The following is a 16,788-nucleotide window of genomic DNA, read 5'->3' on the forward strand; positions in this document are numbered from 1 at the left end:
CAATCTTTTCTCTATAAGCCACGAGCTACTGTTTCACACTCCATCATTTGCAATAAATGTACATCTGCATATATACTCCGCAAGCCACTATATGGTGCCTGGCGGAGGGTGCCTGTACCACTACTAATGATTCCCCGTGCTGTTCCAATCGCAGATGCAGTGATAGCAAAACGACTGTCTAAATTCCTCCGTAAGTGTCCAAGTTTTATCTCGTCTTCGCGGCCCTTACACGAAATGTACACTGAATGCAGCAGAATCATTCTGCACTTGGCCACAAATTCCGATCACCTAAATTTTCTAATTAGTGGTTCGCGGAAAAAATGTTGCCTTCCCTCCAGAGATTCCCATTTGAGTTCACGAAACATCTTCGTAACACTTGCGTGTTGTTCGAACCTACCAGTAACAAACCTAGCAGCAAGCCTTTGAATTCCTTCGATGTCTTCCTTCATTCCGACCAGGTGGGATCCCAAACACTCTAGCAATACTGAAGAACGAGTCATACTAGTGTTCTGTACGTGTTCTCCTTTTTAAATGAGCCACTATTTCTTAAAATTCACGCAATAAACCGAGGTCGATAATTCGTTTCCCTGCTGCCGAGCCGGCCGAAGTGGCCGTGCGGTTAAAGGCGCTGCAGTCTGGAACCGCAAGACCGCAGGTTCGAATCCTGCCTCGGGCATGGATGGACTGCAGCGGAATTTAGGATATGCTCAAGAATTCTGCAGCAAACTTATTTTACGGATATTGGTCTGTGTTTTTGCCTCTCCGTTCTTGTATCCTTCTTTTATATGGGAGTCAACTGCGCTTTTTTAAAGTTGTTTGCTACTTCGCTTCACTGTGGCAAATGATTATAGCCACCAGTTAGTGTGGAGAGAGAGGGGAACACGTTACACACCACAGAATGTTCATGAACGTTATCGGTATGGCCTAGGCGTTGTTGTGTGGACAGGCATAATGGCCGAACTTCACTGCATATCTTTTTGCGAGGTACCGTTTCAGCACAGCGGTATTACATGGAGACTATTCTGGTTCACGTCCGTCAGTTTAGGAGTGCGGAAGGTCCTGGATTCGTGCTCATGCACGACACTGCCCGGCCACACAAGACAGGTAAGGTGTTGGACTCACTGGAAAGCGAAGATACTGAACGTTTGGAATGGCCTGTGTATTCACCGGACATATAGAGCACTCTTGGGATGCTTTTGGCAGAGATATTTCTCAACGAACACCCCCTCCCCGAACCATGCAAGAATTGAAAACCGCCTTGATACAGGAATGGGATAATATCCCCTAAAAGCTCTCAACAGTTTGCTAGCCAGCTTGAATAACAGGTGCAAAATGTGAATTAGTGGAAGAGGGGTGATTATTCCTTATTCGGAATCCAATGCCGACCTTTATCTTCGGAACCTGGTCTGTATCAGACATGAACGTTATTTATGCCTGTTATGCTGCTTTCCCATGTGGTGAAATCTCTACCACTTTTAGTTATAAACATACCACTCCACCTCTATTACGTATTTTCTGTTTTCAATGTCGTTCGTCATTAGCTGTGATTATTTCTGTCCAACAATGTCTCTGTTCCGTCGCAGTTTTCGAGCAATGCGTTACTTATCTGTTCCATTGGCATGAAACATTGTTTACGGACTTGAGGTCCTGTTGAAAGTAATACGCAGTTGTCACTACAAATCCGCAAAGTGCATTATCAGGGTGTATACGTGGACAAGGAAAAAAATTCCCGGATGTTTCCCGGATTTCCCGGTTAAAAATACACTTTCTCCCGGGTGACAGTATATTTTCCCTTATCAATCCTTTCAATGGTTATGGTTTTATACACGGGCGTACAATTTCCCGGCACTTTAGAAAACGAAACTCAGAGAAAAAGACACGTTTTGGAAACATCTTTGATGTACAGCAACATGTACGGCGTAATTTCGTATTACGAAAGTAGACACTGGAATTCCACCAAACACCGCATGTTACTTTCAGAATCATTCAAATCGAGATTTCGATGCGCTTTTGTAGGCCGTCGTAGCTCATGTCACGTGATCTCGCCAGCCGGTGACAGCGGATATTCAGAGCATAGGACACGTGATGTAGTCAGCCAACAGCAACATCACTGTTAAGTAGCACGAACATACAAACAAGGAAAGTTAATAGTTTAAATTAATATACATGGTGTTGCTGCAAGAAAAGCAAAGGTTTCACTTATAATATTGCTCTCAAGCTGCAAGAGAAGCAATGCTTTCGCATATACTGTTGATATTTTTTGCGCGTGTTACACTTTAAGATATATCACACAAATGTGCCAGTAAAATTTGTGATAATGGCATAAATGTCTGATCTTCAGGGTTCGAAATTCTTCTAAATGGCGCGTCATCAGAGTTGATTTTTAAAAGTGAGTCAAACGCTCTGTGATTTAATAAATTCATGGTAAATTCTTGCGCATAGTTCAACATATGTAAAAGGATATTTACTTTTAAAGTAACGCTTTTCAAACCACTATTCGCAATATTTTCCCGCGACCTATTAGAAATAGGTTCGTTTCAGCAGTTGCTAGAAAGCGCAGATAACAGGCGACACCACGACTGGGTAGCTATCATGACGTAGGAAGCCCGTATGTACGTACGTGTAAAACATTGAAAGATCATACATTATGTCATAAAAGAAACAAGACATCAGAGGATACTGCAAGAGTATCGGAATTTTGTAAACAATATTAAAATGTGCACATTTAAAGTCCCTACTTAAATTGCTCATTCGTACGTCCGGATTCCCAATGAAGTAGACCTCGACCTGATATTAAGCTTTTCAGTATGGTTTTGGGGATGTAAATTTTCTGGAAGCACCAGTACTGTATTATATCATGTTTGGTTCTTTATTATGACATAATGCCATAGGTGCTAGAAAATGAAAACGTGCACCTCAAATGTAGCGAACAGTTGGAACTAGCCGGTACTGTGGAATTAAACATTTCGTTTCAAATACATTGACTGCCTCTGCGGAAAAGGTTAACAAAAGTCAAATTTCTTTAGCAAACAGACAAAAATAACTTCACTGTTGAGCAAGGTGATTAATGCTTGACTGTCAGAAAGGTGGAAATAAAATAAAATCTGAAACTAATGACATATTTTAGCCTTTCGTAATTATGTGAATGTGTTCTAATTCACTTGATAGCTCCCGGCCACAGATATCCGTTTTGTTTTCATTTGACGTGAGAGTAAACGAAGGGAAAACAGCAAAATCACTAAATGTAAACAAGGGTCATGTGGAGACTACCCACTATAGCTCAGAATGCTCTGCGCGTCAGCCCCGGATCTACGATATTTGCGAACCGAGTCAATATCAAAAATATCGAATTTTCAAAATATGTTCATCTAGTAGCGCACATCTTTCTGAAAAGTCTGACACAAAACATATGTATTCAAGGAAATGTAAGACATATTATTTGGCCTTAAGTATGCCAAAGTGCAGTGCCACGCCTCTTCATAAAGCATTTTTCTACCGCACATCCAAACTATATTCAGGCGAGTGGAAATTGAAATGTCCTGTGGTGCCTCTCCTGCTCCCAGCCGGCCGGTTTGACAGCCTGCCCTCTTTAAAAAAATCTCGCAGTTAATAGAGGATGGGATTATTTGTAATCGAGAGAACAAGAACTCTTCAGAAAATCTGAACTCTTTATTGCCTATTAGCTATTAACTTGCTGTTTTGTGTGACATAAAATTAAATATAGGATATATAAAACCAATACTGACAAGAGATAAGCAAGAAATTACACATTTCTTCAAACCTTAGCTACTAGCATTTTTTTTTCTCTAACCTTGCTACAGATTTACATGGCGTGCTTTTTTTTCCTCAAGAATATGAATTTGGCGCCCCCTTTTCCCGGTAGCATCTAGCTGCTTGCTGCGACTGCTTGCACAGCCAACAGCCACATTCCTGTAGCCAGAAGCGGGAGAATCTACTACTCAAACGTGACTAACTGCGCATGCGCATGAGCCCGCGCGTACCTGCTAAAACAAATCGAATGTAAACAATTGCGACTTCACACTCATTGGAGGCAATTTGTTGTTATAAAGCACTGCATAGTCTTCCTAAAGCCTTTGACACATTTTAAATTGGCAGACGCTTGCATGAGCACTGTGTCGTTGTTGTATATGGCGCATTTCCTTTGCAATTTAAGTTATTTTCGTCTTTTTCTCTCGTTTATGTTTTGGTGTTAGGTATTATTCTGCAGTAGCGGGATACAGTAACATCCTTTGTTAGAGTATCGGTTCTTACCAGTCAAAATTACAAAAATTTAACAGAAAACTCAAACAATGAAAAATTCCCGGAATTCTGAAAATATCCCGGGTTTTTCCCGGTTTTCTCCTGGATGAAAAAAATCCCGTTTTTTTCCCGGATCTCCCGGTTGTCCCGGGTCGTATACACCCTGATTATAGAATTCAGTAACCCCTTGCAGGATGAAAGAGTAAGATAACAGTTACTTAATACAGACTTAACCTACCTTTGATGTAATAAAGTGCAGTATAGAATAATAGTTGTTCTTATCTTCAGTACGAAGACTCGTTTGAATTTGCTCTCCGCGCTAGTCTGTCCTGTAGAAATCTCTTCACCTCTGCACAACACCTGCAACTCAAATCCACTAGAAGGTTCGTTTCTATAGTCAAGTCCTGGTCCCGTACAGTTGTTACCACAATAGCGCAAATAACAATCGCTTGATGTCTCGGGATGTGTCTCATCGAACGATTCCTTCTTTTACTCAAGTTGTACCATAATGATCTTTTCTCCCTGGTTCCCTCTTGATTAATTATTAGATTTACCCATAATCTTCTGTCTTCATCCGTAGCATCACGTTACTAAAGCTTCTATTCTCTTCATATATATGCTGCCTGCGTTTCATTTCCATTCAAGGGCACAATCCAAACAAATACTTTCATTAGAGATCAACACTTAAATTTATACTCTCTATTAAAATATTTCTCTTTCTCAGAATCGCTTTTCTAGCTATTGCCAGTCTACGTTTTCTTTTGTTCTTTACTTCGACAGTCATCACTTATCTTGCCACCTAAATAGCAAAACTAGTGTACTCCTTTTAATGTCTGATTTCCCAGTTCCCTCAACATTATCTCCCATAATTTTACCACACTCAATTACCCTTTTTTTCCTTTGTTAATGTTCATCTTGTTACCTCATTTCACGACACTACCCATTCCGTTAAACTGATCTTAAAGTCGTTGTCGTCTCTGTCAGACTTACAATTAACCTTGTAGTTTTCATTTTTCGCCATTAATTTTACTACTATTTCCAAATTTATCTTTAGTTTGTAACGTCTCTTAGCAAAAGACATATGTGATAAAAGGGAAAAGGAGAAAAGAATAATGGAACTGGATGATTGTAATTGCGTGGACAACGATTGTGTGAATTTTATGTAATAAAGTGAAAGCATTATGTGTCGTGTTTTGTTCTTGTATAGAATTATGTACCGATTTTCTTTAAAGATAATATCTGTGTCGTCGAGTACTGAAACCGCCACAGACGATACTTATTAAATATCAAACAAAGATGAGAATATGTGACTAGTATAAATAGTAAAAACCGAACATTAATTTCTCTGTCGTCTTCTTGGAGTTACGTGAGTAGGAAGAGCCTGTGACGTTATATTGTACGCTTGCGTAGCATTCTTTTGTCAAGATTGAGAGAGGGACGCCATTAGACATTGATTTGTAAAGGTGTGTAATAACTTAATCTGTTTAAATGTTTTGAATAGAGTTACTTAGTGAAAACTTGCATTATGATTTGTAATAAGCTTGCCTGGTATTTCATCCCATCCCTTTAAGACATTTTCAGTTATTTAAATATTATTCGTGGTGCAGAGCTGCGCTACGAGCGAACGAGCCGCTGCCGCGGCTCATTTAAACTGCATTAAATGAAATCAATCATACCGCAAAGAAGCGGGCAGGTAATAGTGAACTAAAATTATTTCTTTCAGCTTTCGGAACTGCAGAGCAGAGCAGCAGATTTTATGATGTTTTACAGGTTGACGCGTGCTGCTGATAATACATTATTAACAGTGCAAAAAGATAATTTACCGTCATAACATAAAAGAAATCTTGCTGTGCGTAGTTTTGGTCTGGCAAACCTTATAGTAAAAACATCTTTTTCTATGACAATAGTCTCATGTTCTCGTGTTAGTCGTGGTACTTATTGGTGTCTTACTGTTAACAAAAATCCACTGCAAAATTTTGATGTTAAACAATCATTGCGTACTGTGACATCAGTATTGATAACTAAATAATTTTCATTAACCTTTTCAATAACTGTAGTAAGGATGATATGTTGAACTTTATGGCGAGTTACAGTAACGAAAAAATGTTCCTTTAATAGAAAGCCAGATCCAGAAGAATAAGAACATAATATATTTTGTTTTGTTGAAAATTAATGATCCAAAGAAAGTCACAGCACAGCATCACTAAAAGGTATTTCGGTGCTCTTGCTACATCTACATACATACTCCGCAATCCACCATACGGTGCGTGGCGGAGGGTGCCTCGTACCACAACTAGCATCTTCTCTTCCTGTTCCACTCCCAAACAGAACGATGGAAAAATGACTGCCTTTATGCCTCTGTACGAGCCCTAATCTCTCTTATCCTATCTTTGCGGTCTTTCCGTAGCAACATATTTTTTCTCATATGTTAGTTGTTCGCGAGTAATAATAAAACAAAGAAAATAGTAGAGCCAGCGAAAAGTTCCCTTTATTGCTTGATCATTTTACATATCGAATAACATGAAGGATAGTATACAGCCCTATCTCACGCCCTTCTCAATTACTGCTGGCTTTTATGTTCTTCGTTATTATAACTTCAATCTGGTTTCTGTACAAGTTGAAGATAGTCCCTCGCTCTCTGTACCCCTGCTATCATGAGAATTTCAAATATTATATTCTGGTCAAAATTGTGAAAAAGCTTTCTCTGATTGTGCCAGCGATATAAAAGTAAGTTTATTTTTCTTCAGTCTGTCTTCTACGATAAACCATTGGGTCAGTTGCCCCTTGCGTTCCTAGATTTCTCCAGAATCCAGACTGATATTATCTGAGATTGGCTTTAACATTCTTTCCATTTTTCTGTATTTCTTGTTAGTATTTTGCAACAATGACTTAGTAAACTGATAGTTCGCTAGCATTCACACGTGTGAGCACCAGCCTTTTTTTGGAACTGGCATTATTAAGCTCTTCTTGAAGTCCGAGCGTATTTTGCCTGTCTCATATATGCGATGAAACGGTATAAGTGCAGATATTTCTATTGGCGATTAAGAACGGTCTATTGAACGGCCTTACATCAGTATTTACGTCATTTCCAGGCTAGTAATTATAGCTGTTACGAGTCTTATAGTTTTAAGTTGTGTAGTATCTCCAAACACGTGTGACAAGATGATTATTTTCCCCTGGGCGGAGGGTCAAGTGTGGACGTATGGACGCAAAATGGTAGAGGGTAGTTAACGCACACAAAAATATCTGCATTTATATCCATTACATTGACCGAGCGAGGTGGCGCAGTGGTTAGACACTGGACTCGCATTCGGGAGGACGACGGTTCAATCCCGCGTCCGGCCATCCTGATTTAGGTTTTCCGTGATTTCCCTAAACCACTCCAGGCAAATGCCGGGATGGTTCCTCTGAAAGGGCACGGCCGACTTCCTTCCCCATCCTTCCCTAATCCGATGAGACCGATGACCACGCTGTCTGGTCTCCTTCCCCAAACAACCAACCAACCATATCCATTACATCCTGTATGTACAGGGGGTCCCTCCTAAGGGTAAATTGGAAATTTGTGGTAAGTTCCTACAGGACCAAACTGCTGAGGTCATCGGTCCCTAGGCTTACACACTACGTAATCTAACTTAAACTAACTTACGCTAAGGACAACACACACAACCATGCCCGAGGGAGGACTCGAACCTCCGACGGGGGAAGCCGCGCGAATCGTGGCAAGGCGCCCAAGACCGCGCGGCTACCCCTCGCGGAATCTTAAGGACCATTAGGCGCATTTTCTCTGGTGTTTCGGCAGATATTTGCAATTTGTTTTTTTCTGTGAGTAGCTGGAGTCAGTCCAAACAAATACTACTCATCACGCCTTTCATCGACGCCCAGTTTCGGCGGAAAGGGTCGATTTGTTTTCCGTTACAAACAAAGCGATTTTGAAACGGAATTTTACGTGTTAATTCGATTGAGCGGTCCCAGATTCGTGTAGTGCAATACTTGTTTTATCGATATGTTTATCGATATCTACTGACAAGGGCAGTTAATAAATATCAATGACAGAAATATCACACTAGACTAATATGGGACTGTTCTATCGAAAGACACGTAAAATTTCTGTTTAAATATAATTTGGTTCGTAACGGGAAGGAAACTACACTTTCCGTCGACATTGGGTCGTTGCATGAAAAACGTGATGAGCAGTATTTCTTTGGCTGACCGCAGCTGCGTACAGCAAAAACGAAACTGCGAATATCTGCCGAAACACCAGAGACTGCGCCTGGCGAATCTTAGGATATATGCCCGATATATACAGCATACCATGTGGAATAGTTTCGCTGTCGCTGGCTTTCCCAAGGAGCAAAATAATGCTGAGGGAATTTCGTCTACTCCAGGTGCTTTCTTTAGATGTACGTCTTTCAGTGCTCTGTCAGATTCTCCTCAGTGTCACATCTCTCATCTCATCTAGGTAGTATCTAGATCTAACATAATACACTGGTGTAAAACTGCAACTCCAATATTATTATAGAACATGGAACCTTTATATCAGTAAGTTGTAAAGGATATCAGTATTGAGACCATAACTGAGTTTTAAACGACCAACTGCTCACGATATCAGCCATAGACGAGTCACTAGATACGTATAATAGGATGAAAAATGTGAAGAACATCTGATGCAAGACAGTATGACCACTGTTTCTATACTACAGCCCGTCTAGAGTAAGCATCTGGAAAACATGTTTTTTCTTTGCAGAAACGCTAAGGATGTATCCACCAGGCGCACTACTTGGTCGCAAGTGCACAAGCCGCTACCAGTTCCCTAACAATGGAGTCACCGTGGAAGAAGGGACGCCAATCTTCGTTCCAGTCTATGCCCTGCATCACGACGCGGAGTACTTCCCACAGCCTGAACGTTTCGACCCCGAAAGGTTCTCGGAGCAAAACAAAGCAGGGAGAAACCCATATGTGTATCTGCCATTCGGTGAAGGACCGCGCAACTGCATAGGTAAGTCACTTCCCTGTCGATTCTTTTTCTAGCCGTTCAGTTGTGCTAGCTGGATGCGATTTTTAGCTTTTTAACAAATTAAATTTTGGTTACTGCACGTCAATGTTCTTTATAGAATCATTCACCTTAATTAGAAACACTTATGCTAGTATTTCCCTTGCATCCATTTTGCGGCCTGCATATCGGCTCCTCTGTTTATAAGTAAAGGAAATAATTACCTAATTGAGTCTGCAATAATTGTGGATTTTTGCGAATAAAGCCTATGTAATGCAAAATCGACCACTACCTGTCACGAGAGGTTGAAAATCGCCACTGTAAATAAGGGAGGGGGGGGGGGGGGGAGTATTGTGGTGTCAGTAGAGAAACTGTAACAGCAGAGTGGATCAGTTAGGAGAGATAATTGACTCGGAACGTAGAATACTTTGGGTATTACCCGAGTAAAAAATTAAACAGGGACATTTGAAGCCTTCTAAAGCTTCCCTGGTCGCCTGTTAGAGATGTGTTTGTGAAAGGAAACGCGAAGAAACAATCACAGCGAAAGCTAAACCGCGGAGACCACTTCTACTGACGGACAGGAATCGCCGAGCTTACAGAGGGTGGTTGTATAAAATCGCACGAAATCAATGGAAGAAAACAGGCCTGACATCCAAAGTGCTATCAGCAGTCCAGGTAACACAATTGCTGTACACTGAGAGTTAGAAAGAATGGTATGCAATTGTCCAGCATTCTTCATAAGCCACGGTAAGCGACGCTAGGAGTTCTGTAAAGGGCGACATCCACTGGATAGTGGATGACTGGAAACGGGTGCTTTGATGTGATGAATGACGCTATATACTGCGGTAATGCGATGGACAGGCTTTGAGTTTGACGAATGCCTGGAGAACCTTACCTTCCATCACGTGTAGAAGCTTCAGCAAAGAAGCTTATTCTTGAGAATAAGCTGACACCACTTATTGCCCGAAACGCCCGTTTCTGAGCCGAAAATATCCTTTTAGAATGGGAGGAGTTACCTCAAAATATAATATGATACGACGCAAGCGAATTAAAATAAGCAAAGTAGGCTAATTTTCGTGTCGAACGATCGCTTATTTCACATAGCGTTCGAATAGTAAAAATGGCAAAATTCTTTGAACAAGATTCTAAACGTGGGCTTTCCACGACAGTTTACTGTCTATCAGAACACCTAGGAATTTGAACTGTTCAGCTTCACTTATCATGTGCCCATTCCGTGAAATTAAAACGTCAGGTTTTGTTGAATTGTATGTTAGAAACTGTAAAAACTGAGTCTTACTGTGATTTAGCGTTAGTTTATTTTCTATAAGCCATGAACTTACGTCATGAACTGCACTGTTTGAAACCGAGCCAATGCTGCACACAATATCGTTTACTACCAAGCAAACAGAAATATTTTAGAGTTACCTATAATACTAGAGGGCATATCATTTATATAAATAAGGAACAGGAGTGGCCCCAACACTCATCCCTGCGGCACCCCCCACTTGACCGTACCCCACTGAGACCCCACATCACAGCCATTCTCAACACTGTGAATAATAACCTTTTGCTGTCTGTTGCTAAAGTAAGAGGTGAACCAATTGTGAGCTACTCCCCGTATTCCGTAATGGTCCAACTGCAGGAGCAATATTTTGTGATCAACACAATCAAATGCCTTAGTTAAATCATAAAATATGCCTAGCGTTCGAAACCTTTACTCTAACCCATCCAGTACCTCACAGAATAAAGAGGTTATAGCATTTTCAGTCGTTAAACGACTTCTGAAGCAGAACTGTACATTTGATAGGAAATTATGTGATATAAAATGATCAATCATCCTTACCATCCCTTTCCTTTGGGCGTTGATTCCCACACATTTCTCGGCTGAAAGCGACAGTTTCGAGTGCGGTGAGCAACAGTATGACACCGCCAGATGTTTCTGTGCTTGTCTAAGGACAGTGTGGCGCTGCATCCACTGTGAACGTGATCGCATCCCTTTGGAGAGCAGCGCGACCGCAATAAATGCTTTCGTGTACGGATTGTAACCACTAGGTAGCTTTGAAAGCCATTAGACGGTATCTGAACGCTATCCGAACCAGCAAAGCAGGCTTAGGCATTTTCATCCCTCCCCTTTCGCCCCCTCCTATGGCGTGATAATAGGGGGTTGCAACGTTGACACATGCGTGAATAAAACGCCAAAAGGTCCCTGTAAGGCCCACCAGTTCGGCAAGACCCTCGGCGGCACCCGTCCATATTTATTGATAGTATTAAACATGGATTACAGAGACAACGTGCGAAATAGTCCTGGAAGTCTGCAGACAGCCATCTGGAGTCGGAGGTGTATAAACGGTGAAACATCCCCTTAGAAAAATTATGTATTGCTGTGCTGTTAAACTTCTTACGTTATTTGATTTTCAAACAGCTGAGCAGAACTGAACGTACTCAGACATTTCTCTCTTTGCTTATTCTGATCAACACTAAACTGACACACAATATTTTTAGTGCAACGCAATCTGACTTTCAATAACCCCTACAAAAGAGTGGCCCTGACTAACAATAACCTATACTTTTCATGAATCACTTACATCACAAAAATCTTCGTTACTCGAACTACTGCAATACAGCGAGCGCCAATACTACCAGCTAAATAAAAGATTCTAACTACTGAAGGCACTAACTACTGATAGGCATATAGTTAGCAAATGACAGATTTTGATAAAGAACAAACAATGTATTTACCTTAGCAGTGTTCAAAAGTCATAATATATATCTATATATATAATTTGTGACATCCAGTATGGCAAATTTCCTTTTTCTGATGGACACACGTCCAGATCGTCCGCTCTCAAAATTCTGCCATCTCTCTCCCCACATCATCCACTGCTGGCGCCTCACCTCCAACTGCACAACGCTACGCGCTGTTCACACCCAACTGCCCAACTCTACAATAGCAAATATTCCAACAATGCAAACCAGCCACAGACTGCACAGTCCGTGATTTTCATACAGAGCGCTACGTGGCATTACCGACACAAAAACTTAAACAACCTGCTTACAACGGGTTGTATGACTCCAGACACCTAGGACTACTTAAAGGTTATATATGTGGTCTCTGTATTGTACTAGGTAGATGCGCTGACCATTTCGCCATCCGGATGGTTCAAATGGCTCTAAGCACTATGGGACTTAACATCTGAGGCCATCAGTCCCCTAGACTTAGAAACTACTTAAATCTAACTAACGACAGCACACACATCTATACCCGATGCAGGATTCGAACCTGCGACCGTAGCGGCAGCGCGGTTCCGGACTGAAGCGCTCGGTCACAGCGGCCGGCCGCCATCCGGACACAGTGGTCATCGCAACTGCTCGGACTATGGAAATCGTGTAAGTGGAGTCTGTTTTTTCGGACATGTCCGAAAGAACAGACTCCACTTACGTAATTATGGTGAGGAATTGATAACCTCAGTGTGTTTGGAGAGCACACTCGAACTCTTACGGAAATAGGCGAAATGCCGCGGGACTATGCACTCTTACGTGCACTGACTACGTGACAGCAAAATAACTTCGGAATCCAGACGGTGGTACCCTTTATTCATGTAATCATGAAAATTGTTTTCTGTGGCCAATGCCACATACAAAACTGTCACTTCACATACTGTAACAACCCTTCAAGGTTGTAAACAAGGACCGTGATGTTCATTTCAAGATTCTCGGTCTCTTCTACATGTTATAGAACGAAGGCAGTTTACCAGAATGCGGAACATCAAAATATTTTCTAAATCCTTATCGAATATGGGAGTTTGTCGTTCGTCGAGTGAAGATGGAAACGTCTGTAGTATTTGATGTCTGATTGCTCATTGTGTCTAGTGTGACCGGTAATATCACAACACCGCACAATCACACAGAAGTATTTTTTCCTTCAAATTCTCATGCCTGTTATCAGCTTATCACATTTTCACCTGTGTTAGCAATTAGATAACAACATTATTACCAATGCTGCTGGCACCTAGTCACACCAAGCAGTGGCGACGATACGACACCGGTGCAACTGAACAAACATTTGTTTTTCAGGTATGCGGCTAGGCCTCCTGCAGACCAAGATTGGGCTGGCGTACCTCATGTCCAAGTTCGCAGTTCATCGCTGTGAGCAGACGAAGGTGCCGATCGAGTTTAATGCAGTCTCCTTCATTCCGATGCCCACCACTGGTATTCAGTTACGGCTAGCCAAAAGGACGTAACTACTTACGGACCTGACCCTGCTACACCTGCAGTATTATTTGCATTGTAAATACTACATATCATTGATCTTAGAGCTTAAGACTGCACATATTTATGCCATAATGATTGTTTTTATTTAAAACATCTTAATAAATTATTTTTAAATACTTATACTTCATCTTTCAATTGTTCAAAAATGTTCAAATGTGTGTGAATTCTTAACGGACTAAACTGCTGATGTCATCGGTCCCTAGACTTACACACTGCTTAAACTGACTTATGCTAAGAACAACACACACACCCTTGCCCGAGGGAGGACTCGAACCTCCGGCGGGAGGTGCCGCGCAATCCGTGACATGGCACCTCAAACCACGTGGCCACTATCGCGGCTTTCAATTGTTGTATCTAGTTGTTTGTGACCATTGATATGCTTGGAAGGATGTGAATCGTTGGCGAGCAGTTACGACAGGGACGAGAGACAATAAGATTTACAGAGTACAGCGCTACCTGACAACATCACGGCTCACATAGTGGGAGTGACTCATGAAAATAATGTCCACTCTTATAACCAAAACGGCCTTGCTGTGCTGGTACTGCGAACGGCTGAAAGCAAGGGGAAACTACAGCCGTAATTTTTCCCGAGGGCATGCAGCTTTACTGTGTGGTTAAATGATGATGGCGTCCTCTTGGGTAAAATATTCCGGAGGTAAAATAGTCCCCCATTCGGATCTCCGGGCGGGGACTACTCAAGAGGACGTCGTTATCAGGAGAAAGAAAACTGGGGTTCTACGGATCGGAGCGTGGAATGTCAGATCCTTTAATCGGGCAGGTAGGTTAGAAAATTTAAAAAGGGAAATGGATAGGTTGATTCGGAAGGATGTATGTTGCAGTAAGTACTGGGAGATGAAGAAGCTTGCACAGGATAGAGTAGTGTGGAGAGCTGCATCAAACCAGTCTCAGGACTGCAGACAACAATAACAACAACAACAACAGGTGTTCAAATGAACAGGTGAAGCGATAAATAGCGAAACCGGAATCATTTTGCTGCTAGGTGTAAGGACTGGGCACTTCACTGGCACTGTCTTATTTTTCCCCTCGTACCACAATCACATTCGTGATCGTTACGACGTTGTACTTGTACGTCAGGCCTTATAGATCACCAAACTGAGCCAATACATCGGAGCCTGTTTGTTTCGTGAATCCTTGCAAACAGTCGCATGTTTTCTTGGGGGTACTTGTAGCAAATGGATGGAGTTCATGACAGCAGACGCAACCCACAGGAAAAATTTTTCCGCTGAAGACGATAGTGAAACAAAGGGCAAACCTATTGGTATGGACGTACGTCTCGGTAGCCGAGTGTTCAACCTTCTGGACAACCTCGGTTCGATTCCCGATAGTGGAGAGATGCACTTAGGCTCATGAAACCATTTGAGAGGCTACTGGCACCGAGATTGGAAAGCTGGCATCAGCTGGGGGAGCGGTGGCCTGATCATGTACAGTACCCCAACATACCGCATCCAATGGCGCCACAGGCAGTGGATAACACGGCGGCTAACAAGTAGTGCTGGGTTTCCAGGGCTGATCGCGAAGTTATTGAATTTTATTAATGGAAACAGGAGGGAATTAAACAGGATTGTTTACTCTAATATGTAGAGCGTTGCCACGCAAATGACCGATGAGATTACTATCGCATTTGTAGCAATAGTGTAAAATGAACTGCTACTCATAAAGAAACATTAATTAATTAGCTAACTTTGACCTTTGACTTTGACACAGGTAAGACAGGTACTGGATTTAAACTCTTTTGATTCTTTTTCCTAGATGCATACATTCTAAAATATTTTTATCTGTCTAGGATAAAAGTCTGTGAAAATTTGACTGTAGATGAATATGTTTTCTTTGTGGCTGCTGTAAGGAGAGAACGGGTTAGGTACAGGACTAGTTGGCGTTCGGAGGTTTCCACTTCTCCGGTTCACAGAGAACACCAGGCAAAGTCGGAGAAAACTGCTACAACTCGTGAAGAAGACTCCTTCTCTCTTGGCCACAAAAGAACTCACAGACGCTGTAAGATTTTCTGGAAAACACTTTCAGAATGAGAGTGTTGAACAACAGTGGCGGTATGATACCTTCTGACTAACAAACTGGTCGCTTAGGGAACGTCTTGAACATACAAGGTGACGGCGAAATATTGCGTGTCGTTGGACCCTGATACTAGCAGATTCGCCCAGTATTGTAAATTCGTGAAGAAACCACTATGCACTGTATTGCTAAGCACACTAATAGTTTTATGAAGGTCTGGGGATCCAACATCGAGAAAAAGTTCGTAAATGATATTTACCTTCTTTTTCACAAATTAAATTTTTTATTTTTGATATCTGCGATTACAAGTTGACTTCTGCACTTCAAATTACTTCTATATGAAAACTTATCTGACATAAAAAAAACACCACGCAATGTCCAATCGACATTACTTATTTCCAACAGTTACAAAAAGCATAGATTATCCTCGTTTTTTTTCACAGCAAAGAGCTTTGTCGTCACAGCAAAGAGCGATGTCGTCTCAAATTACCGTAGCGCATCATCGCTGGCACTCGCAGCCGGAGTATTACAATCATATTTCATTAGGTATGGACATCACAAAGTCGATTTATGTAACTACGAAATATTAAATTAAGAAGTACTTACTGCAGCCCACATCCTTCTGAATCTGGTTCGTGTATTCATCCCTTGGTCTCCCTCTACGATTTTTACCCTCCACACAGCCCTCCAATGCTAAATTTGTGATCCCCTGATGCCTCAGAACATATCCTACCAACCGGCCCTTCTTCTTGTCAAGTTGTGCCACAAACTCCTCTTCTCCCCAATTCTATTCAATACCTCCTCATTAGTTATGTGATGCACCCATCTAATCTTCAGCATTCTTCTGTAGCACAACATTTCGAAAGATACTATTCTCTTCTTGTCGAAACTATTTATCGTCCATGTTTCACTTCCATACATGGTTACACTCCATACAAATACTTTCAGAAACGACTTCCTGACACTTAATCTGTACTCGATGTTAACAAATTTCTCTTCTTCAGAAGCGCTTTCCTTGCCATTGCCAGACTACATTTTATATCCTCTCAACTTCGACCATCATCAGTTATTTTGCTCCCCAAATAGCAAAATTCCTTTACTACTTTAAGTGTCTCATTTCCTAACCTAATTCCCTCACCCGACTTAATTCAACTACATTCCATTATCCTCGTTTTGCTTTTGTTGATGTTCTCCTTATATCCTCCTTTCAAAACACTGTCCATTCCGTTCAACTGCTC

General features: G+C 41.6%; 1 protein-coding gene across 1 annotated transcript in view; it reads left to right on the forward strand.

Moving 5' to 3' along the window:
• The window catches only part of LOC124798506 (probable cytochrome P450 6a13), a 93,177-nt gene extending 79,595 nt beyond the window's left edge, over positions 1 to 13,582 (forward strand). Inside the window, exons 7-8 of the mRNA XM_047261945.1 lie at positions 9,005 to 9,256; positions 13,325 to 13,582. Coding sequence (XP_047117901.1) covers positions 9,005 to 9,256; positions 13,325 to 13,491 — 419 coding nt within the window. The 3' untranslated portion in view covers positions 13,492 to 13,582. The remainder of the gene's footprint in view (positions 1 to 9,004; positions 9,257 to 13,324) is intronic.
• The last annotated feature ends 3,206 nt before the right edge of the window (positions 13,583 to 16,788 follow it).

Source organism: Schistocerca piceifrons, chromosome 5 (assembly GCF_021461385.2).
Source record: "Schistocerca piceifrons isolate TAMUIC-IGC-003096 chromosome 5, iqSchPice1.1, whole genome shotgun sequence".
NCBI lineage: Eukaryota > Metazoa > Arthropoda > Insecta > Orthoptera > Acrididae > Schistocerca > Schistocerca piceifrons.